This window comes from Hemiscyllium ocellatum, chromosome 5, assembly GCF_020745735.1.
Source record: "Hemiscyllium ocellatum isolate sHemOce1 chromosome 5, sHemOce1.pat.X.cur, whole genome shotgun sequence".
Lineage (NCBI taxonomy): Eukaryota > Metazoa > Chordata > Chondrichthyes > Orectolobiformes > Hemiscylliidae > Hemiscyllium > Hemiscyllium ocellatum.
This window is the reverse complement of record NC_083405.1, coordinates 50,752,646-50,776,964: the sequence shown is the minus strand read 5'-3', so window position 1 is coordinate 50,776,964 and position 24,319 is coordinate 50,752,646. Positions and strand designations below refer to the sequence as shown.

At 40.2% G+C, this 24,319-nt stretch overlaps 1 protein-coding gene across 1 annotated transcript in view; it reads right to left on the bottom strand.

Moving 5' to 3' along the window:
- LOC132815685 (thrombospondin type-1 domain-containing protein 7A-like) overlaps window positions 1-24,319 on the bottom strand; it is a 398,166-nt gene that overhangs the window by 186,778 nt on the left and 187,069 nt on the right. Inside the window, exon 3 of the mRNA XM_060824741.1 lies at window positions 8,152-8,400. Within this exon, the coding sequence (XP_060680724.1) occupies window positions 8,152-8,400 (249 nt within the window). The remainder of the gene's footprint in view (window positions 1-8,151; window positions 8,401-24,319) is intronic.

Genomic DNA, 24,319 nt, shown 5'->3' with positions numbered 1-24,319 from the left:
GCAGCATTTTAATTGGTGTCTTATTTTTTGAGTCTCTTTTGAAAATCTAAGTATATCTAAAGGTCCCATTTTATCAGCCCTGCTTTATACATCCTCAAAGAATTTTAATAACTTTGTGAAGTTAAATTTATTTTTGTGAATGTCAATGATAAAGTTCTCTGTCACTGACAAGAATTACTCATTTAAATGGAGTAAGCAATGCAATGTGTCCCAAGATAATATTTTTCTCCAAGGTCTTTATTAGGAGAGAAATAAAATACTTGAATTTTCCAAATGTGTAGTCCTGATACACACATTGTGAATGCAAGTGTCAAGAGATGTCAAATTCAATCTATCACTTCAACCAGCCTCTGAAATTTAATAGAGAAAATATAATTTTGACCCAATTTGGATTATTGCACAGTTTGTGAATGCAAACATACGAATATACTCCATGCAGTTAAATGTCTTGTGTCTATATAGAAGTAAATGCTGCTGACTGGGAATGGTTTCTTGTTCAGAAATTTAGGTGAAGGACCATCGCATGTGATAAATGTTAAAGTGATAAACTGCTTTTAATTCTAGTTTCTTTCAAATTATGGTTCAGTGAATCGTCTCTTTCCCAATTATCTAATAGGGTCAGGCATTGATCTCTGCAATGGGAGAGGTATTACTTAGTTAGTGTTTTTTTATTTGGGGAGACATGTATGGGTGATTCACATTCGAGCAAAGAGGAATATGTTTCAAATATTTGCTTCCATGGGACATGATCATGTATGACCACTTAGCAGAAAGGTAGTATAACAAAATAATGGCCCAAATGATTTCAGTTCAAGATGGTCATTCATGTTCTGCCGTCAGATTCAATTTCATTCCAGCAGCTGGATTTCTCCATGTGCAGATAAATTCACCCCATGGCTCATGGTGAATTTTCTCAAACAATCTTTTGCTATTCACCCATTCATGATAGGACCAAGTTGTTGAGAGGATTTTTTTGAGGAATTATGCGGCCAAAAAGAAATGGAAAAGCTCATCAATGGTGGATCCTTTCCAGCTTACATGCCTCTTGTGTCTATTTAATGCCCAACCACACACGGCTTCAGAGGCTGCAGGGGCCAGGAACCAACTCTCAAAAAGTGAGGCAAAACTATGAAAATATCTGAGAATAAAGGCAAAACAGCACTCTCCTTCCAGAACAGGAGCCGAGAAACTGGTAAATAAGGTGCTGGGAAGGAGGGCAGTCTTTTTTCTTGCTGACTGCTAAAGGAGGCTACAGCAACAGGCACAGCCAGCCTACACAGAAATTGCAGCAAGGTCAGTGATGTGTCCTATATTTAAGGAGAGTCAACCAACAATGTTGCAGGAAGGTTAGTGATCTTCAGTTTTCTGCAAGTTAATTGCTATATCATGGCTCTACAATCTCACACTCACTCTAACTCTGCCACTGCACATGCATCTCACCAAGGTTCATGGACTACGATTTCCTCTAAATACATATATTCACTCAAAGTTTAATGCCTACCTCATCTTCCCAAACTACCAAACCTTTATACCTTCTGTGCTTCCTACTCACTCACTGGGACACCTCACCATCTCTCCTGTTCATGTACAACTACTACCTGCTCTTGTGTCCACTTCTATCATACTCATTCCTCCCGTTGTCTCATTGCGAGGAACCTAGTCTCACAGGACTAACTGCAGTATAACTGATTAAGCCCCTTGAGTGACTGTGGTAGAACCCCCGCCAACCCACTCCCCCCACCCCCCACAGACCGTAGTCCCCTTTTATCCCACTAAGGACTCTTCACCTTTGAATTTCACACATGGCCATTTGCTTGAAGCATGTGCAATATATTGGGGTCACATAAGTTGCTGGCACATGCTGTAGCTCTGACATTGATGTAGCACAGTGCCACACAGTAAATATGTCCACTCACTTCCTGACTGACTGATTGAGAGAGAGGCAAGCAGCTTGGGACAGTGCGAACACTGTACAGACAATCAGTGTGCACAAAGAAAGCAATTTGAAGCAGACTGAGAGTGGCAGCTTTCTACAAAGCACTAAAGCAAGTGAGCACAAAAAGAAAACAATAAGATATGCGTGCCAACATCAGCACAATACTATCCAGTGTAGATACATGATAGTGCAGATAAATGGGATACGTGATTATCCCTCCTCACAAAGAGATCGGGCAGAAGCATGCAAATTATGGTTATTCATTAGCGAAAAAGTAAACAGTTATGGGGGCTTGAGTTCAAATCGTGCCTCAACAGATGGTGAAATTTGAATTCAATAAAGAATCTGTAATTGAGGATATATTGATGACCATGAAATCATTGCCAATTGTCAGAAAAACTCATCTGAATTCACTAATGTCCTTTAAGGAAGGAAATCTGCCATTCTTATCAGGTCTGGCCTATATATGGCTTCAAATCTACAGCATTGAGACTGAATCTTAACTGTCCTCTGGACACTTAGGGATGGGCAATACAGAGAAGCCTCGATTATCCGAAGGACATGGGCGAGGAGCATTTTGTTCGGTTAATCGAATTCCGGATAATTGAATGCTGGATAACATCGCTGAAAATGTGTTGCTGGAAAAGCCCAGCAGGTCAGGCAGCATCCTGATTCCTGAAGAAAGGCTCATGCCCGAAACGTCGATTCTCCTGCTCCTTGGATGCTGCCTGACCTGCTGCGCTTTTCCAGCAAAACATTTTCAGCTTTGATCTCCAGCATATGCAGTCCTCACTTTCTCCTGCTGGATAACACAGTTTAGCCAAGCATAGGGACCTTGCAATCTTGCCAGATAATCTGATATTCGGATAATCGAATGCTGGATAATTGAGGTTCCTCTGTAAATGCTTGTCTAACCAGAGACACAAACATCCTATGCGTAAATACAGAAAAAGACAGATTTGATTGAGGCACTCAAGAGCGTACTGGATAATTATTTGGATACAAATAGCGTTGAAGGGTTTAGGGAGAAAGCAGGATATTAGCATGAAGTAATCTTGCTCATGTTAAGAACTGGTGCAGGTATGATGGGCCAAAATGGCCTCCTTCTGTGTCATAACAATTCTGTGACTTTGTGAGTAATGTATCCGTGAGTTATCATTCCAGTTAACAAATAAATGTTATGACACCTCCTGAATTTACAAGGTCCACAATAATGTGATGTTTCAGCTTCAATTTTCATAAAAGATATCCAGAGCTTAAGTCACTCTTTGCTATACATTAAAGCCCTCATACAAACTATTTAATATGCAAATGAAATCAAATAATTGGGAAACTAGTCTACCAAGACATGGTGAATTCATGAATAATACACAATCTGGATGAAGCATAATAGACATTTTCTAAAAATCTACTTCAAAGTATGCTTCATATTTAAATAGCAATATTAGCATTCACTTCATTAGTGATTCATATTGATCTCCCACTATTTAAAAGTAACCCAAATTCCACATTAATTTAAACAGTTGATAACTTTAATACAGTCAGAGCTGAAAAACTTTAACCACTGAACTAATTACGACTCTGAGAAAAATATTCTCCTTTTCCTTGATAAGATTGTTCTACTTTCACAGTTAAATACAATTGGTTTTGATCATTTATACATCATTGGTCAATAGTGAAAACTGTTACAGAATACTTTGTAAAGCTTTGGATAGAAAGGGAGGGAAACTTAGCTTTATGGTCAATGTCAGAACCAAGGTGAACAGTCCTCAAGCCAAAGACCTACCAATCTTCCAAGTCCAAATTCTGGATGAATTGCGAAACCTCCAACCAGGCTGAATTTATGTTCTCAGCAATTCAGGTGTAAATAGTGTTGAGAAAAATATAATAATCACATGAATATTGACTGTAATTGTGTGGAAAGAGGTCTGGGGAGATTTTATCTAAGCTAACGATTCTGAAAGGCTAATGTTGCAGGCTGCATTAAGTCCCAACTAATCTGATGATATTCTCCAGACTTGAGTGGAGAAATTGGGAAAATAGCTCTGGAATTTAAAGTGAACAGATGAGTCCTCAGTGTGTTCCATTAGCCTTAGTAACAGCATCCAATGATTTGAAGATGCCGGTGTTGGACTGGGGTGTACAAAGTTAAAAATCACACAACACTAGGTTATAGTCCAATTAAACCTGTTGGACTATAACCTGGTGTTGTGTGATTTTTAACATTTAATGAGTTAATGTAACTGGTACCTAATTATAATCACACAATGAAATATATTTTGTTAAACTAAAAGCCTCTCATTAAGATTCAATGGTGCTTGCATCTCGAACCATATAGGCCTTCAAACACAGTCACAGAACCTTGGCTCTCTGGGTCCATGGTGAGTGTGTGAGTCTGTACTGCTTTTGTGGAAATGACATCAGAGACTAGTGGAATGCTGACAGGAAGATGTCGTGCATGTTTCTAATTGAACTTGAAAGGAGTTAGTGGACAGGAGGTTTTATTCTACTGTGGTCTTCAAGCCACAGACACATATCATTGCCTCCCAAGTCGCACAGCTCAGGTTTGACAGAAGTAGTTGCCAGCTTCCCTTGTCGGGCACAGATGCCTCCACCACTGCTTTCCATCATGTGTGTAGGTAACTGCAAAAGGTTCAGAACAGCCTCTCTCAGTGCACCAATACTCAGTGATGCTGAAGACCCTGGTGCCTCTTTTCAAGCACTGCTTATTCACACATAGCTGCAAACCCCTGTGTCTCATGTTTTTTAATGCGTTGGGTATTTTGTCTTATCTTCCTCCTTTTCCTTAATGCCAGCAAAGCTAGTACACCTGTTGGGTTAGGCTGATGGAACATCAAGGATAGCATTTTTGCTTTCTGTCTGACATCATAACATAATTAATCTTCTCCTTTGGGCCCTTATCAGGCTGCAGCCTGCCTTTATTTTTACCCCCACATCCTTATCTTTTAGATGAATAGGTCTGGGAATGGTCCTGCCAGTTGAATGTGAAATAGATGCCCACTACTACCACCACTGTTAGTGAGTCTTAGGTGCCCTTCGTTTCAGTGTTAAATTAATCACAACACGTAGTTTGGATGTTGGTGTAGGAGGTAATTGAGCTACTTTACCATTTTTTTTCTATATTAACTGCTTCAGCCTTCAGACCCAAGGCTAAACAGAATGGCCACACTATAATACTTTACAGTTTCTGTTTCAATTCCATCGTTTGTTTGAGTTTACACTGTGCAGAAACTAGTGTAAATGGATCTTGAGCCTCCCATTGTATTGTGAATTAACTGTGACACTTTCTTTTGCAAAGAAATTTAGGAGAAGGATGGAGGTTGTAAATATTTTTATTTAATTATTTGAGTCACCTCAACATTACTCCTGTACATTGCATTTTCTCTTCAATTACTGTAGAAATCATCCTCCTTTCCTTTGGCACCTCTGCTAACCTTCTTTAATCTCTCCTTGTGTTCATTAACCATTTGATCCCACTCCCATCCACGTTCCCATGCAAGGCCTTAGCCTTCAACTATCCTTTCTCAATTCACCTATTCTTTCTCCCTCCTCAGCGCACATAATTACGCCATTCTGTTCCCACCCGAAACATGCAGTTCCCTGCTTTCCTTGTCTTCCTTGTCCTTGTCACTGTGATTCTCCCCTCTGCTTCACACCTTCCTTCCCCAGGATCCTTCCAGTGCCCCGGCTACCACATCCTTTAAGTGTAGTCAGGGATCACATATAAGTATTTAAGAAAAACAACCATGACTGTATAAGACTAAAACTTCTATTACACAGTCTCTACAGTGCAGAAAGAGTCCATTCGGCCCACAGGTCTGCACCAACCCTCTAACAGCATCTCACCCAGACCCAGGTCCCCACCCTATCTCTGTTACTTCACATTTCCCATGGCTAACCCACCTAGCCTACACATCCCTGAATACTACGGGCAATTTAGCATGGTCAGTTCACCTCTCTTGCACATCTTTGGACTGGGAGGAAACTGGAATACCCAGCAGAAACTCACACAGACACAGGAAGGGTGTGCAAGTTTCAGACACAGTCACCAAAGGCTAGAATCAAACCCGCGGCCCTGGTGCTGTGAGGCAGCAGTGCTAAACACTGAGCCACCATGCCGCTCTTTCTCACGACTTAATTGACCCCATCAGGCTTTACCACTTGTGGTGTATTTGCTTGTACAAAGAAGTAGCTTAGTCATGAAGGAAGCAAGTTACTGAAAGAAGTTTGTCCTCACCAGAACTTTGAGAATGCGGTCTACTCCATCAGGTACTTGCTGCATACATGTAGTCAGGTATGTGAACTCATGTTTCCCATTTACACCTAACAAGATTGAGCTTGTAAACACAATTCCAATGGGTTGGAGTGTGACAGAAAATTAATGACATGCTGTTGTATATAAAAGATGTTCCTAACCAGCAAGGCTAGGAAAGCTGGCATACTTGAATGATTCTGGGAAAACATTAGCTACCATTGGGAAACTGGGTCTTTGCCTCATGTCTAATTAAGTTTCCCTGTCCCCTTTCCAAAAGCTCCAACTTGGCTCAGAAGATTCAGTTCATTATGGACATTATCAATAAGACATAACAGCATTTCCACTTTCTTATCTCAAGACTATAAATGTAAATGAAGAGTGAGGGAAATCTTGCCCACACAAAACTAGGCAATAGCAGTACTAAGATCAAGCAAAGCATCTTTTTTACGACAACAGGCTTCTGTATCCTAATTGAAAATAATAAATATTCATTTAAACATTCAATATGGTTTGCTGAATACTTAAATAACACTTAATTTGCATAAAAACTAACAGTAGATTTTTAAAAATACAATCATTAAGATAACAGCCTGTGAGTACAATTTGAGGGAGCCATTCGGCCATATTTAGCTCCCTTTGGCTAAAAGTGTATTAATTTGAAAGAGCTGTAGAACATCATGAACTATAAGAAAAAATGGATAATAGGTTACTGTTGAATAAAGAAGCAGGAAACTATTCGGACATCTGCGATACTAAATGTTTCCACACTTCTGCAATGATGAACTGAATTGATAAGTAGGTTATGGAAATAATACATAGATGAAAATATCACACTAAATGGAAGCTTAAGAAACTACTCAAGAAAAGTGTTATGGTTATTTGTCTGTCTAAATAAATAGAAGCTCAGCAATTAGAATCAATGCTAAAGCAAGGGTGAACTGCAACTGGACCTTCTTAAATGTTTCTGATTTTGGAAATATAAGTTTAGAATTTGATTAATACATTGATGGAATTTGAATAAATAATGTTCACCTGCAATGTAAATTTTGTCCAGCACTACATGTCCAGGAATTTTCAAACAAATGGTGATTAACATGGCCAACAGTATTGAAAAGAAAATCATGCAACCAACAGAGAAGTAGCTTTCTGTACTGATGTAGTCAACCACAGATGTGGATTTATGATTATGACTCTTTGGCATTTAAGGATCTGATCTCAACTACGTCAGAATGAGGTTCTTCAGTCAGTGATCAGGTATTTGCCTACAAGCAAAGAGGCAAAAAAAAAAGTCATCCACAGACAACTTCCTTTTGGTTACATTTGGAAAGAAACTAACAGAAGCTTAGAAGGAAGTCACACGTGTCCTCTATTAATGCATCATCTTGGAAAACTGGGATATATAAAATGTTTAAGAAGCAAAATGAAGAAAAATGCAACAATCCAGGCCTGAAAGGTGTTGCAAGCTAATAACATATGGCTATTGTACCTAGTTTTGAATTAAACCTAAGCTGTTAGGATGAAGGCCTCCTGATTTTTTGGATGTAAAAGGTCCTCAATTAAATTTGTTTGGATATTGCCAGTCTAGTTTTCTTAGATAAATGCTGCCCTTAACTTGGCAATGATAAAGTCCAGTTGAACGGCTGATACAATTACAGTGACACTCCAGAGAACAGGATAAAGGTACTTTGCTGCGAAGTGGATTAGGCAATGACTGACTCTTCAGTTAGTTTATGGTTATAGCTCTTTGAGAATTTCTCGACGCTGACACGAGATGGCTGTAATTATTGAGCTCTTCTCTTCTTAATGGGTGTAAAAATTTCAGAAAAATTTTTACTGTATTGCTTTTATTGACATTCTCTACCATATCTGTTGTTTAATCAGTTGAGCAATTCTCAGCTAAGTAATGTGAGCACTAAAGTTTTAAGAACAACAGACTTACATAGCACAAGGTGGCACACCTTCTCCTTGGGGAGCACAAGGTTCTTTCTCTTCTAGGGATGGACATTCTTTCCCACCACCAACAGGAAATTGCTTAATACTGGAAGTTCTGGTACGGAATCCTTTCGTAGAGGTCGTGCTGTAGCAAGTCTTTGAGCATGGACTCCACTCTGACCATTCTGAGGTTAGACAATCCTTTGGGACGACACAAGACTGGAAGGTGATTGGCAGTTTCTCTTGTTTGCAGAAGCTGACAAAAAGGACAAGAATTTAATTAGTTTAAAATCTACTTCAGCACATTTTTAACATCTGTTAATGGAGAAATTTTACATTTAACAACTCTCAGCTGCATTCTTAGAAGGAAATTAAAGTGAATCTTTCCTAACAATCAACACACCCATTTTAATTTCGGCACTCACACTCTAGCTCATTTTATTTGCTTTCAAAGCAGAAGTGGAATGATCAGTCTGAATGAAGAAGCGTATACAGCTCAGTAATGTTGCAGCACGTGATATTTTTGGCAATTTAAAAACGTAAGTAATTGGATTAACTAAATTAGAAAATATTATAACACTGGGAAATACAGACAGGAGGAAATTTCATTCATATTTTTGATTTGGAGCTTGTAGTAGCTTGCATTATTGTGGCTGTCCGACAATCATTCAGAAACCTCAGCCAAAGAGTCAAACAACTGACCCTAAATAGGTGACGAATTTCATTGGATAGCTGTTGAAAAAAATTAGCACAAGTTAAATTGAACATTTAATAAGAAACAGGGAGGACTGCAGATGCTGGAGATCAGAGTCGAGAGTGTGGTGCTGGAAAAGCACAGCAGGTCAGGCAGCATCCGAGGAGCAGGAGAATTGATGTTCCGGCATAAGCTGATTTCTAATGAAGGGCTTATGCCTGAAACATTGAGTCTCCTGCTTCTCGGATGCTGCCTGACCTGCTGTGCTTTTTCAGCACCATGCTCTCGACATTTCATAAGGAACATTTTGCTGAAACTTCTATTTACCCTTAGCTAGCATTGAAGGGCACTGCTGTACTATATTGTCCCTTTCTGTACATGGCAAGTCAGACAAACCATTAGTATAAGCAATCATTTAATCATCACGTTTCAAGTTTGAGCCTGCAGCTGCTAAACGTATAAGAAGCATATCATTGGCGGAGAAATGCTCAATAGCTTTTTCAATCTTATTATTTAAAAAAAATACATAGAGATGGTTTGGTGAACCTAATGTAAATGCTGCTTCCTGAATGGCCTGAATGCAAGGTGGAGTTTTCTGTTGCTTCTCTAGTGCTATGTTTGGTGACAGCATTTAATTGGATGGGACAGGACGACACCTTTCAACATAATGTGTCAAACTAGAACTTGATGGAGGACATTATATAGAGCTTGCAGCCTCTCACTGCAGCCTCTGCTCGATTTCCCTGTTATCCTGTGGACACAGCGGCTCTGCATTTGCTGTCCCCTACCTATGTATAGACAGGTTACTCCTCTGCCCTCCTTGTGAGCATGCAATAAAGCAACACTCTGCAGCAAATCCAAGAGCACAATACAAACCTCCTCTGGAATGCTCCAGGTTACTTCACACGTGGTACAATATAAACCATTGTGAAAAAGTCACACTCCCCCCAGTTTGGATGCTTGATCTTTAATGAACATTGAAATAGGTCCCACACTGCAACCTCATATTGGATCTTTGAAAAGTGACAAACAAATATGTGTATAGGACCGTCGAGAAAATTTGGAATCCCAGAGGGATTTCAATCAATCAGTTGTGTGATATCAGGACAGAACTCAAAGGCTAGTGCTAGCAGGGGATGTACCTATCGTGTATCACATCCCCAGAGAATTGTGATAGGAGACTCTGTAATTTTGCTCAAAACAGTGCTATATAACTGAATTTCTAGTGCACATGTGGAAGTTACACTGGACATCATTGACTTGTATTCAGCTGACAGAACAATTCTCTTGACATATGATTCAGTGAAGTGTGATAAAATTGCAGTTAAATAATACTTTAGAAACTTAGCCCTTTATTAGGCTCACTGCTCCATCTCTTTACCAAACATGCTTGAGACTCTGACACTGGATGTGCCATCTAGATTTTCCAATTTGGTTTACTGCTGTTTATTGTTTCTTTATTTTGATTTGCATTGTCACTTCCACTTGTAGAACAAACAACTTCAGGCTAGTTGTCAAGCTCCTGGAACTGGATGTGTATTAATTCCCTTGGTGTGAAGTAGAGGAAATGAGCCTAATGATTTTAAGGGTTCTGCGGATTTTTGTGCATCAATTCTTGTGCATTTTATGGAAAAATGCATTGGGGAGGACGCACTTAACTGAAGGAGGAAAAAGATAATTTCTACAATACCAATGGGCATCTCTATAACACTTTATAGCCAAAGAATTACTTTCGAAGTATAATTCTCTGTTGTAATGTAGGAAAAGTAGCAGCCAATTTATGCACAGAAAACTATCACAATTAGCAATGATCAAATAATCAATTTTGATGATCTTGATGACGGCGAAATATTGGCCAAAACAATAAGGCAAATGGGGTCCTTTACCTCCAGCTGAGAGAAAAGACTGGGCCTCAGTTTGATTTCTTCTCCAAAAGAGGCACTTCTAACAAAAGCAATGTACCTTTAACATAGTGGGCGGCACGGTGGCAGTGGGCTGCACGGTGGCACAGTGGTTAGCACTGCTGCCTCACAGCGCCTGTAGACCCGGGTTCAATTCCCGACTCAGGCGACTGACTGTGTGGAGTTTGCACGTTCTCCCCGTGTCTGCGTGGGTTTCCTCCGGGTGCTCCGGTTTCCTCCCACAGTCACAAAGATGTGCGGGTCAGGTGAATTGGCCAAGCTAAATTGCCCGTAGTGTTAGGTGAGGGGTAAATGTAGGGGTATGGGTGGGTTGCGCTTCGGTGGGTCGGTGTGGACTTGTTGGGCCGAAGGGCCTGTTTCCACACTGTAAGTCTAATCTAATAGCACTGGAATACCAGCCTTGATTTTCACGCTCAAATCCTGCAGTTGAATCTAACGTTGTAGAGGTATGAGTGCTGAATGAGTCATGGCTAACACTTAATACCCTTTAATTGTGGTGGGATTGACACCATAACTTCTTTATCATTTTCCAGGAACAGATCTTGCAAGAATGCCATTGATAATCCTGGGTTGAGCAGGGGCGAAGCTCTATATTTTGAAAGATCTGTATAGAAGCAATAGTAATGTTCCCATTGCTGGGACCAGCTCATTCTTTTCTGCAGTAATGGCAGGAGAGATTGTGGGGCTGTCAGAAATGCAGCCCCTCGGCCAAAATATACCATTCAGAGATCACAAAAATGACATTCTTTGTAACCAGCAACCATATAACACCAGGAATATTACGTTGGCCTAGTTGGTGCTATTTGAAATCCCTTTAAATGTTTCTCTATAGTTCATTATGGAGTTTTCTGTTTTGACATACTGAAGTAGGACCTTAAAGCCGTTTGGCTCATCAATGAGATCATGGCTATTTTGATCATCTTCAACTGCACTTTCCTGCCGTATCATCATAATACTCAATTCTCTTACTGATTAGAAATCTGTCTCAAAATGTTAAAGTCTGTTGTAAAGAATGCAATAGCTAAGCATTTAGAAATAGATAATATAATGAAGGAGGGCCAGGACGTTTTCATGAAGGGGAAACCATTCCTGACCACTTTACAGTTCTGACGGTTCTTTGAGGGGATAGCAAACAAAGCTGGATAAAGAAGAACAGGTAGCTGCAATATATTTGGATTTTGAAAATAAATTCCATTAGGCAGCTATCCTTTTATGATGCACGCACTAGAAACCCCAGATCCCTGCTTTCTGCAGTCTTTCTCCATTTAAATAATATTCAGCTCCTCTATTCTTCTTGCCAATTTGTACAAACTCACATTTTCGAACTTTATACAAAATCCATTAGGTTTTTGCCCATTGATTTAACCTATTTATATCCCCATAGACTGAAGCTATCCTCATTACTTGTATTCTAACCTAATTTTATGTCATCTGCAAACTTGGCAACTGTATGTGTGCTACCTTATTCGATACCTGACCATGAATCTTAATGCCACACTGAGCTGAATGCTGTCTTGATTTCAAGGATAGTCACTCTCACCTCACATCTAAAATTTAGATTTTTTAAAATCATATTTGGACCAAGGATATGATGAGGTCTGGAGCTACATGATCCCAACAGAACTGAAATTAAGTATTAGTGAGCTATTGCTAAGTCCTGCTTGATAGTTCTATCAGCAAAACATTCAAACTTTCTGATGGTTGAGAGTAGACTGATTGGCCAGTTGGATATTTGGTATGGTTAGAGTGCGTGGTAACTCTGTGTGTGTGAGGTGGCAGGAAGAGGATATGGAGCAAAGTTGATCACTGACTTTCTTCTTACTCCACACTTCTGGGCAGTCCGCTTCACTGGGGACAATGCATTGACCTCAGCTGCAATTTGTGTGTAGTTAGGACTGTGGCCTCCTGTGTCAATTGGCTAGAAATACAACTACCCTTTTCTCCAACAGCTCATTCACCAGTACTTCCACAGCCATGAAGAGTGATTTTCTTCCCTCTGGGTCATGGGTTGTATGTTGAGAATGAAGCAACATAATGTGAGGGCAGGTTCCTTCCTTGAAGCATCTGAAATAGGGTGTAGGTATAGGATGTAGATCTAGTACTTTAGGTACAGCACCAGAGGGACGAAAGCCGTAAGATCCCAGCAGTAGCAAGTGCTTTGGCCTCTCCGACTGCACAATTGCTCTTTAAAAACTGCCACAATTGCAGAATTAATGAGGTGAAGGTTGAAAAAAATCTCTCTAAACCATGGTGGACTGGGCACCATGTATCTCATTTGGCAAAGCTCTTTATCTGAAAGTTGTAAAATTCCACACCATGTCATCAGTACAACTGCTGGAACATTGTGATGCTTCATAGATTTTGCATAATCTAATATCTTCGGACATTTAAAAGTGCCACATGGAGGGAATCAAATTGGCTGAAGCTGACCTCGATGATGCTGGGCACCTTAGGAGGAAATCATGATGGATCATCCATTTGGTGCTTCTGGCTGAAGATTCTTGCAAGTGCTTCAACCTTCTCTCTTGTCATGATATTGTGGGCTGTCCCTTTATTGAGAATGGGGACAACTGTGCATTCTCCTCCACTGGGTAAGTTTCGACTGTCCACCACCATTTAGTTATCAACATACCCATGGAAAGGAGCAGACATAGACCATTCGTCCTCTGAGCCTGCACTACCTTTTTAATAAGACCATGGCTGATCTGTTGTAACTGCAAATCCATATTTTTACCTACTCAATTTGCATTCCATTTGCTTTCCTAATTACTTGCTGTACTTGGACACTCATCTTTTGTGATTCATGTATTAGGACACCCAGATCACCCTGCAACTTGCAGCTATGCAATCTCTCATAGTTTAGATAATCTGCTCATTTCTATTCTTCTTGCTAAAATGGACAATTTCACACTTTCTCACATTAAATTCCATTTTCCAAATATTTGTCCACTCACTTAACCTGTCTATTTCTATTTGTAAGCACCTTATGTCCTTTTTGCAACTCAATTTCTGTCCTTTCTTTGAGTTATCAGAAAATTTAGCTACCATTTCACTGGTACCTTTGTCCAAATCAGTTATATAAATCATAAATAGCTGAGGCTTCAGCGCTGACTCCTGTGGCACTAAACTCATGACAGCCTGTCAGCCTGAAAAAAGACCTATTTATTCTTATGCATTACCTTCTGGTAGCTAGCCAATTGTCTATCTAATTAAGAGTGGGACAGTACATAATGAAACTAAGCTTGTACAGAACATGCAAGCCAATTGTAAACCTTTCTATAGATACGTGAGGAGAAAAAAAAATGAATAAAGACAAATATATGATGGAGAATAAAGATAAGGCAGACTAATTAGATATACACGTCAGTTCTGGCTTCATTGAGGAAAATATAAATAACATTCCAAAAATATGGCAGAACCCAGGAGCTAATTGGAAGGAAGAAATGAAATAAATTAATATTAGTAGGGAAGTAATATTGTGAGAACAAATAGGATTAAAGACAGATAAATCCCCAGGCCCTGATAACTTTCATCCCAGATACTTAAGTGGCATATGCACTAGTGAAATAGCAGATGCACTAGTGATCATCCTCTGAAATTCTATAGACTCTGGAACAGTCCCTACAGGTTGGAGGATAGCTAATCTTACCCTTCTATTTAAGAAGGGTGGCATTGAGAAAACAACAAATTTTGAACAGTATTATATTTTCAGTCCTTTATTGGTGGCAAATATGTCTTTGAAATGTGAATGATCAGAACAGTCTGTCCACATACAGCTTGTAGTTTTATTTTGGATGCACATGCTGTCTGCAGAGAAATAATTCAAATTAAAGCTCTATAGTTAGTCTCCCATTGTGACTGACAAGCAGTCATGTTGTTACACAGTGTTACCATAGAACTTGCTTCTGTATCTGAAATAAAAATCATTTGGGGATTGCTTCAGAGCAGCTGGAACTTGACAATGTGAGAAAATTGAACACAAAAACACAATATGGCTGAAATAAAAGCATCGCTGGGCTAATAACTTTGTTGCTACTGAAGTTATCTCAATGCTTCGTCACACTAAGTCTCAGTAATGTGTTGAAGCTGATGTCTGCAATAATGATATCTGCACTCACTGTCCAAGTAAAAGACACATAATGCATAGATCAATACAGGCACTGAAATATATACTTCAGTTATTAGTACTGCTTGTTCATTTGTTCTGTGATTGTTTTTTTTAGGAAAAGGACAATGGATTTGTAATCCCAGCTGAGGTACTAAAGGTTTTTTACCTTCACACACAGTTGATGGTAAATCCTGTGAGGCCTACAGATACCGTGGTTGCAATACCTTGCAGTTCCTGCTGACCTCCCTAATTATCTATCCAACTTAGAGTCCCAGCCCATTAAGTTTCTTACTAGGAAGCAAATCCATCCTTAAAAATTACCAAGCAACTAACAACCAAACTGCTTTATGCTATGTTTTATGCAATCCCGCTGCTAGCATTTTTTTGATACTGCTCCCAATTATTTGTGCGCTGTGGGGGTGTGCCTAGATATATCGGAGGCTGCTAGTTTCTCCCAGGTTCTCATTTCTCTTGGTCACTGGTATTCCTATTTCCTCCTTATTCTAAGGTAAGGATCTTTTACACTCTCCATTACAGTTTCGTTATATCTTTGTATTACCAGCTATTGAATTCAGCTCTCTAGTGTAGTGGTCAATAGCTCTCTCTGCAACTTCATCCTTTGCTGATGTTGAACTAACATCATCAGTTGCAACATCACCATTTGTACATTTCCCTACACAACAAACATTACCGTGAGTCCAGTGGTTTGCTATTTAGAATAGATGCATGGATACATAGAAAAGTTACAGCATGGAGATCATTTTCCAAAACACATTTAGCCTCATGAATAACATTCTTGCTTATAATTTTAAATCAAAGCCAAAGGCTGAGAATATTACAGTTAAAGGTGCCAAGCCACAGTGGATAAACAATACAATTGCAATGTGTAGTGATTGCTGGGTACACTATGTTTACAGGTGAATATTCTGAAGAATATTATATTTGTTTCTCCTTTAAATTTAATGTGTGCTATTGTCATTGAGTAACTTAGCAAACAATTTCAGTGTTCTGCCCATCCAAGAAAAGAGGTGTTCAACAAAAAAATTCTCCTTCAGACCGTGTTCCTTTAAATCCATCAGAATGAAGTGGAGGTGGATAATTTCATTTTGAAATTGCTAAGTAAAGTGAAGTAATTAGAATATTAATTTAATTAAACAGTGAGTAGTGGTAAGTACTTTCCAAGCCATTGTTTTCTGATCTCACTACGGATTCTTTAGCACACTAGCACCACAAAGCAAGAATTCACACACATTCCCATATTACTGATGTTCCCTCCTCCACATCTTCCCTATTCAACTGTGAGATTGTGGTAAAGAAACAGTAAGATTCAGTATGATGCTTTCAGAATCCAAACTGAACGTGCTGGTCAAACATGGAATCCGTTATTCCCCTTTTATCTTCCCTCTACTGTTATTTTTGCACAGTCGCCTTACATGGACAAAATGCACAATGTAATTTTCAATACTTTACATCTACTGCTGAATTTGACACTTGAAATTGTATATTATGCTGTTCTTTTTTTTACTTTTGTTTTCATTTGTAAACTGAAATTTGAAAATCTGTGGGGATGGAATACCACCACCATGTCTGCAGAAGAGGCGTTCAAACTTTGCAGTGTCAGTATAGCTGAGCATGTAAGGTCAGAAAGAAAGACACTTACAAATCTTGCAGATTGCTCCTTCTGGTAAGGAGGTAAGGTGATGGAGTTTCCCTTGAAACGCTATTGAATCATTCATTGTTCCCATAATAATGGGCTGAAAATAGTTCAAAGATTATTGAAGTTCAAGGTCTTGGCTTAGGCCTGACTTCCAAGAAACTATTGCCTCTTCTCAAGCTGGGTATATAACTATTACGTTAATTGCCAGGTAAAGGTTGTAAAAGCTCCTTGGCTAGAAGTCCCTGTTCTCCCCATATGCCAGCCTGAGCCAGTTCTTATGATACTGGAGACATTGACAGGGATTGCTGGAGGATAGTATGGAAGACCAGACTGAGTTCTAGCCAAATGTTTAGGACATTTTTGGTGCATTCGTGCCAAGTCACACCATAAAGATTGCAAAGTTTTGAGTCTTAGTGCTTATTTGCTTGGCTTATTCATGCTGCTAAATTCAACTTTACATCCAGGAACTGAAAACAGATCTACAATATAGTGGCCAAACCAGTTGCAGGCTGTTCCCTTAACTTCTTTTTAATGCCCTTAAGTATCATTGCCCTACATCATTTCTTTTTAACTAACGTGACAAGTGGAGACAGTATGATGCCAACCTGGGATTGAACGATGTCGCCTCTATGTGTGAAAATTCAATTAATCAAAAATCAATGCTGGTATCTATCACTAAAATGAACATTTTTAAACATAACAATGTTTGTGTTTCTTCCCGTAAAAATGAACTTCCTGTTTCAATTTTATCTTGCAAATGATTCATGAAATATTAAGGTACAGTACTCACTGTTCATTAAATTTATTTGTAAAGGGTATGGCATCCAGAATTCTGGCTCCATAAACAATAAATAATGTCAAAACTAATGCCAAAAGTCAACAGATTGTGTTGTTTCTGGCTCTCCACACAGCATGTAGTTATACACAACAGGAGACAGGATGAGGTAGTTCCTTTACGGAACCTGAAAAAATCATGTTGTCAGCAGTCGTTATCAGAGTCTCAGATTCATGTCAGACTGACTGTATTGCACAATGTTTAATAAATGCATCAGCAGGATACAGTTGCAGAAAGCTGATGCTACATCAATTTATTCTGTATTGTATCACAGTGTGATCGGTTTACAGGTGGGTGGTGTGAAGTGTTTTTGTACAAGTGAATTACAATGAGCTGCACCATCTTCTGAAAATCTGGATACTGACTCCAACTCAAAGCCATCATCATTTAGCTTGGCAAGAGAACAGGCCAGACTATAATCATCATGTTGCAGTGTTGCTAAACACAGCTATTTGAAAACAAATATTTACACAATTGGTTCTAAGGGACACAGTATCCTCTGAAACATCAATACAAAGAACAGCAAGGTCAAGCAAACCACTCATCAGCTGCCTGTTGTGCCTTGAATCTTATGTTAGTTGTTTGGCATTGCATGTGATGTGCTTTCTGGCTTACTGTATTTAACGACAATGTGTTTCAAGACAGCAGAATTAAGGATTAATTGTACCATTTTATCAGGCACACTTCTAGGTTCCTTGCTAAATCAGTGAATGTCTCAGTGAATAACTATAAAGTGGAGTATCTTAACACAAAATCTAAGCTTAGAGATCACTGTTAGTGATATTAGAGGACAAACACTTTGTAAGTTCACTTGTCCATTATTGACATAATTAAAACACCAGGAAGAACTGTATTTTAAAAACACGAAGCAACTGATTGGCAATAGTCTCAGTTGTAAGTTAGAAGATCTGCAGATTCCTATTGTCATTTCCAAACATTGCCTGTATGTTGCATTTTTGTTTTGCTTTCTCTTTCCTAAACTGCTTTGTCTTTTTTTCTGGTCCTTTTTTACTTCACTCATGCAGGTGCACAAACATGTCAAAAAATGATGAGAACATTAATGTCGCTTTGATAATTTTCTCCGTGTGCTGACTCTCCATGCTTGCAGAACAACAACTCACAACACTGGTCCCGATCTCCCAATGGGTAGATTTTCATTGTAGCACTGTAGACATGATTTCTGTGTCAGGATAACATGCAAGTCGCAACACTACTGGCTTCATAGGAATAGCTTGGCAAGTTGAAGCTTCTGATGATTAATTGTCCAACTTTTGGAACTCTCCAATAAAGTCCTCAACTCTGAGCTAGAACCAGAGACTTTGAATGTTCCAACTTACTTACTTGAATAGTTAACTTTAAAGATTATGGGCATTAGAACCTGCTCTAACTCCTGGCAAACTATAAAACTGTCCTCCTCCATGGTCACCCAACTCCCCTAACCCTTACATGACCTGTGACTCCATTTGTACTGTCCAGAATTGACATCCCTAACTCTTAACATTCCCTCCCCCAAATCTGATACCCCATCCTGATCTGTTATTCCCCTCCTTGACTGCCACACCATGCGACACCCATCTTACCCATATTTTTTAATTTCTCCTTTTACTTCATTATTTTAGCTGACCTACTCAACTAATGTGTCGCATGCCGGCAGGCTGTTTTCCTCTTGTGGGAGAGTCTAGGACTCAGAGCAAGAAGTTAATTGTTTACGACAGAGATGAGGAAGTTTTTTTTTTCTCTAAGAGGGTGGTGAATCTGTGGAATTCTTTGTCACGGAGAGCTGTCAAGGCTAGGTCATTAAGGATACTCAAAGGCTGAGATGGACAGATATTTAGTCATAAAGGGAATCAGGGGTCATGTGGCCAAGGCAGAAAAGTGGAATGGTAATGATCAGATCAGCCATAATCTCACTGAATGGCAGAAGGAAATTAATAAACTGAATGGCCTCCTTCTACTGAGTCATATGGTCTGATGATTTTCTTTCTTAAACTGATTTTAATTGTAAGAAGCAGCCCCATAAAGCTACAGATGTCTTTATCTCTACTAACCTTATTTTCAAATCAGTACACTAAACTATTTGTTTGCAGCATGTGTATTATTATAAAGTTACATTTTTGAACAAGAATAGTTAACATTGTGGACTGTATTTTACACCCTCCCCCCCACCCCCCTTCCAACACCAATCTGTACCCAGGTATCTTTACATCTAAGATAGCGCCAGAAGTGGCGACTTACAAAATTTTCACTGTACTTATTTGAGGATGTGACAATAAACCTAAATCTAATTTAATCATAACATGTTTAAAGGTTGAGGGCTGGGGCACGGTAAAATCCAGCGAATAGCTCTTGGCCTACATCCCATCTTCTTGACTGAAATGTTATGGGAGTGGGGACTGATGGGCAGGCATTGGGAGGCCCACCAACCTGCTTGTGGATGACTGAAGTCCTTATTTAAGCATTTTACAGCCCATGCAGTAAGGCCATCTGGTGTGTTCTATGGTGGAACTGGTCCTCCTGGGAGCAGATACAGCGGAGGCAAAGGAATTGGGAATACGGGATGGCATTTTTGCAAGAGATAGGGTGGGAAGAGGTGTCATCCAGGTAGCTGTGGGAGTCGGTGGGTTTGTAAAAAATGTCAGTGTCAAGTCGGTCGTCATTAATGGAGATGGAGAGGACCAGGAAGGGGAGGGAGGTTCCACATAGAACACACCAAATGGCCTCCTTCTTTAGAGGCCGCAATTTCCCTTCCCACGTGGTTAAAGATGCCCTCCAATGCATCTCATCCACATCCTGCACCTCCGCCCTCAGACCACATCCCTCCAACCGTAACAAGGACAGAACACCCCTGGTGCTCACCTTCCACCCTACCAACCTTGGCATAAACCAAATCATCTGCCGACATTTCCGCCACCTCCAAAAAGACCCCACCACCAGGGATATATTTCCCTCCCCACCCCTTTCCGCCTTCCGCAAAGACCATTCCCTCCGTGACTACCTGGTCAGGTCCATGCCCCCCTACAACCCACCCTCCCATCCTGGCACTTACCCCTGCCACCGCAGGAACTGTAAAACCTGTGCCCACACCTCCTCCCTCACCTCTATCCAAGGCCCTAAAGGAGCCTTCCACATCCATCTAAGTTTTACCTGCACATCCACTAATATCATTTATTATATCCGTTGCTCCCGATGCAGTCTCCTCTACATTGGGGAGACTGGGCACCTCCTAGAAGAGCGCTTTAGGGAACATCTCCGAGACACCCGCACCAATCAATCACACCGCCCCGTGGCCCAACATTTCAACTCCCCCTCCCACTCTGCCGAGGACATGGAGGTCCTGGGCCTCCTTCACCACCGCTCCCTCACCACCAGACGCCTGGAGGAAGAACGCCTCATCTTCCACTTCAACCACAGGGCAACAATGTGGACTTCAACAGTTTCCTCGTTTCCCCTTCCCCCACCTCATCCTAATTTCAAACTTCCAGCTCAGCACTGTCCGCATGACTTGTCCAACCTGCCTAGCTCCTTTTCCACCTATTCACTGTAACCGGAAACAAGTTCCAGAGACAGAGAGCGAGAGAATGTCACAGAACTGAGTGCAGCTGTACTCCCGAGCAGAAGCTGCCTATTCTCTGCCGTAAAAAAATCTCAGTTTAAACCTGAAGAAAACCATTCCTGCAGCAGTTGCTGTGAGCTGTGACTTTAGATTTGATAATTCAGAGACATTTTAGCAGTGAATCAGTCATTCTGTACAGCTTATAAATCAGTGGTAGCTTCTAGACAACGATAACTAAACTGTCCAGGCGAAGACAGGTCATCTTAACATCAGAATTGGGAACTAAAAACCGCTGACATATCTTTTCTGTATTTTCTATTTTTCACATTTGCTCATCTGTCTGTGTGAATGTGAGTGTGTAAAGGGAGAGTTTAGAAGGGGATTAGAATTTTAGTTAGTAGTGTTATATGCCCATTGTTTACATTGGTTTATTTGGAGCTGTCATTTAATTACTTAAAACAACTGATATTTTTTGCTTAGTACAGAAACATGGTCCATGCTTTTTATCAACTTTGGTGTGAAAGTCAGCTATACTGGGATACTGTGCATACACTTTTTAAAAAGCTTTAACATTTGGTATGACTCTTGGAGTAGCAGAGCTTGATTTACATTGTGCAATGCCAGAGGGTTGTAATAGAATGTGTAATGAGCTAAGAAGAACATAAGCAGTGAGAAAACCCAATCCACTCATCCGAGCAGGTGTCCTTCCATTTAGGCTCACCTCGAGCACTTAATCTAAACACAAATTGCACCTCAGGTCTCTTTCAGCTTCACCCTGACCAATTTCATGCATGGAGTATGTATGTTGTTCTTTTCATATGCAGTGCTTTAAACTGTGATTTAAAGGACTAGATTATAAGGAGTGTATTTTTGATACAAACTATATTTTTATCTTTGTGTCTTTAAATAAATTACCATAGTTTGTGAGGAGTACTTTCATTTTTAATATTCTTCCCTGTTCAATCCTCATGGCCTCTCTGTTCTGGGATTTCACCACTGAGGCAGGGAATTGACATCACTGAGAATTATTACTGATGAACAGCTCCACTCTATGACTATGGATCTGTAGGACTAGCAAGCAGTGGATGTTGCTTGCTTGGGTTCCATCCTGTTGACCACAATGTATTTTTACACTTCTCCTGAGGTGTCGCTCCCTGCATGGAATTTAATGTCCTCCCTTCTAGTAGTTTGGTGGGGGACACACTTAATTCATGAGAATGTGCTGGGTCAATACCTGGTAACTTTCCAGCTTGATCTTGATCAGTTCTGTGGTAGACTATGAATATAAAAATCTATGAATGGTCTTACTGCTCTACCTCCACAGGGGCCCTGATCAGTGTTTCACATCTGCCTAATGATAATGCGCTTCTGATCATGTATAATTTTATTAAAGGTTGGCATCTATGGAAGACATTTTATATTCACTGACCTTCAAAATGAACTGTTCAATAGTCAGTTACTGAAGGAATGCTTTTTCTTTAAAAATAGATTAAGTGATTAATGTTTATGAGGATCAAAAAGAGGTCATTTTTTTCCTTGAGCTTGTTGTTATTTATTGTGTGAAGTAATGGCTGCTGGCCAGAGATTAGCTTTGAAGAGGGCTACCTTGACAGAAATACAATTGGATAGAGAAAAGAACACATCCAATAATAAAATGTCAAATGATTTTTTTTTAAACTTCCTTCAAAGGATATTTTGAATGAAGTCTGGGAGGTGTAATATATGGATCAATGATAATAATGTGAATGATATTTGCTGAATATTTCCAGGGTCATATTCTTGGAAGAACTGGGAAGTGGAAGTCATGAAAAGGTTCCCAACCCCTCAAACCTACTTCTGTTAAGGTGGCTCACATCTACCTTATTTTTGTTCTCGCAAGGTGAGTAAAGGATGAAGGCATGACCAGAACAGCAGCAGAGGTGGGTGAATTGGGAGGTTGACATGCTACAAGGCTCAACTATCTTTATTGTGATTCCAACTCAAGTTTTATCCTTTGAACTTTGAATCCAGCCAGGTTCACAGGGATCTCTGTGTTGTTCAACGCTCCATAAAGAGCTGTTCCCGCCATATCCTGAGATCCACACTCAATGTCATGCAGTGTCACATACACACTCTCATCCTCTCTCTCCAACAGCATCGCAACATGCTGGCTCAGGACTGCACCACTCTGCAGTTCCACTTCATCCTCTGGCCATCATTCGTGCTAACAAGAAACTTTTCCTTTTCTTTTCATGCATCAAAGCCCACAGGATTCCACAACTCAAGGATACTCATACTCTTCTGGAATCTTCCCCTCCTCCCCTAACTTGGACTCCATTCCCTCCCCATCCCACCTCCTGTCAGGAATTCACCATCCTTCTTGATCTTCTGCTCTCCAATGTTAAACATTCTGTGCTCAATAAAGATCTCAGCTTTATCCCTCTGCTTCCCCACCTTAATGGGTTTTGGGCACAACATGATGTTGAACTCTTCTTTCATCGCCTTTGACTCAGTGCCCATTTAGAGTCATAGTCATACAGCTATACAGCACAGAAACAGGCCCTTCAGTCCAACTCATCCATGCCGACCAGATATCCCAACGCATTCTAGTCCCACCTGCCAGCACCCAGTCCATATCCCTCCAAACCCTTCCTATTCATATACCCATCCAAATGCCTCTTAAATATTGCAATTGTACCAGCCTCCACCACATCCTCTGGCAGCTCATTCCACACACGTACCACCCTCTGTGTGAAAAGGTTGCCCCTTAGATCTCTTTTATATCTTTCCCCTCTCTCCCTAAACCTATGCCCTCTAGTTCTGGATTCCCTGACCCCAGGGAAAAGGCTTTGCCTATTTACCCTATCCATTTCCCTCATAATTTTGTAAACCTCTATAAGGTCACCCCTCAGCCTTCGACGTTCCAGCGAAAACAGCCCCAGCCTGTTCAGCCTCTCCCTATAGCTCAAATCCCCCAACCCTGACAACATCCTTGTGAATTTTTTCCAAACCCTTTCAAGCTTCACAACATCTTTCTGATAGGAAGGAGACCCAGAATTGCACGCAATATTCCAACATTGGCCTAACCAATGTCCTGTACAGCCGCAACATGGCATCCCAACTCCTGTACTCAATACTCTGACCAATAAAGGGAAGCATACCAAACACCTTCTTCACTATACTATCTACCTGCGACTCCACTTTCAAGGAGCTATGAACTTGCACTCCAAGGTCTCTTTGTTCAGCAACACTCCATAGGACCTTCCCTCCAAACCCTTCCTATTCAGATACCCATCTTTTAAATGCTGCAATCATACTAAGCTCCACCACTTCCTCTGGCAGCTCATTCCATACACATACCACCCTTTATGTGAAAAAATTGCCCTTAGGTCTCTTTTATATCTTTCCCCTCTCACCCTAAACCTAT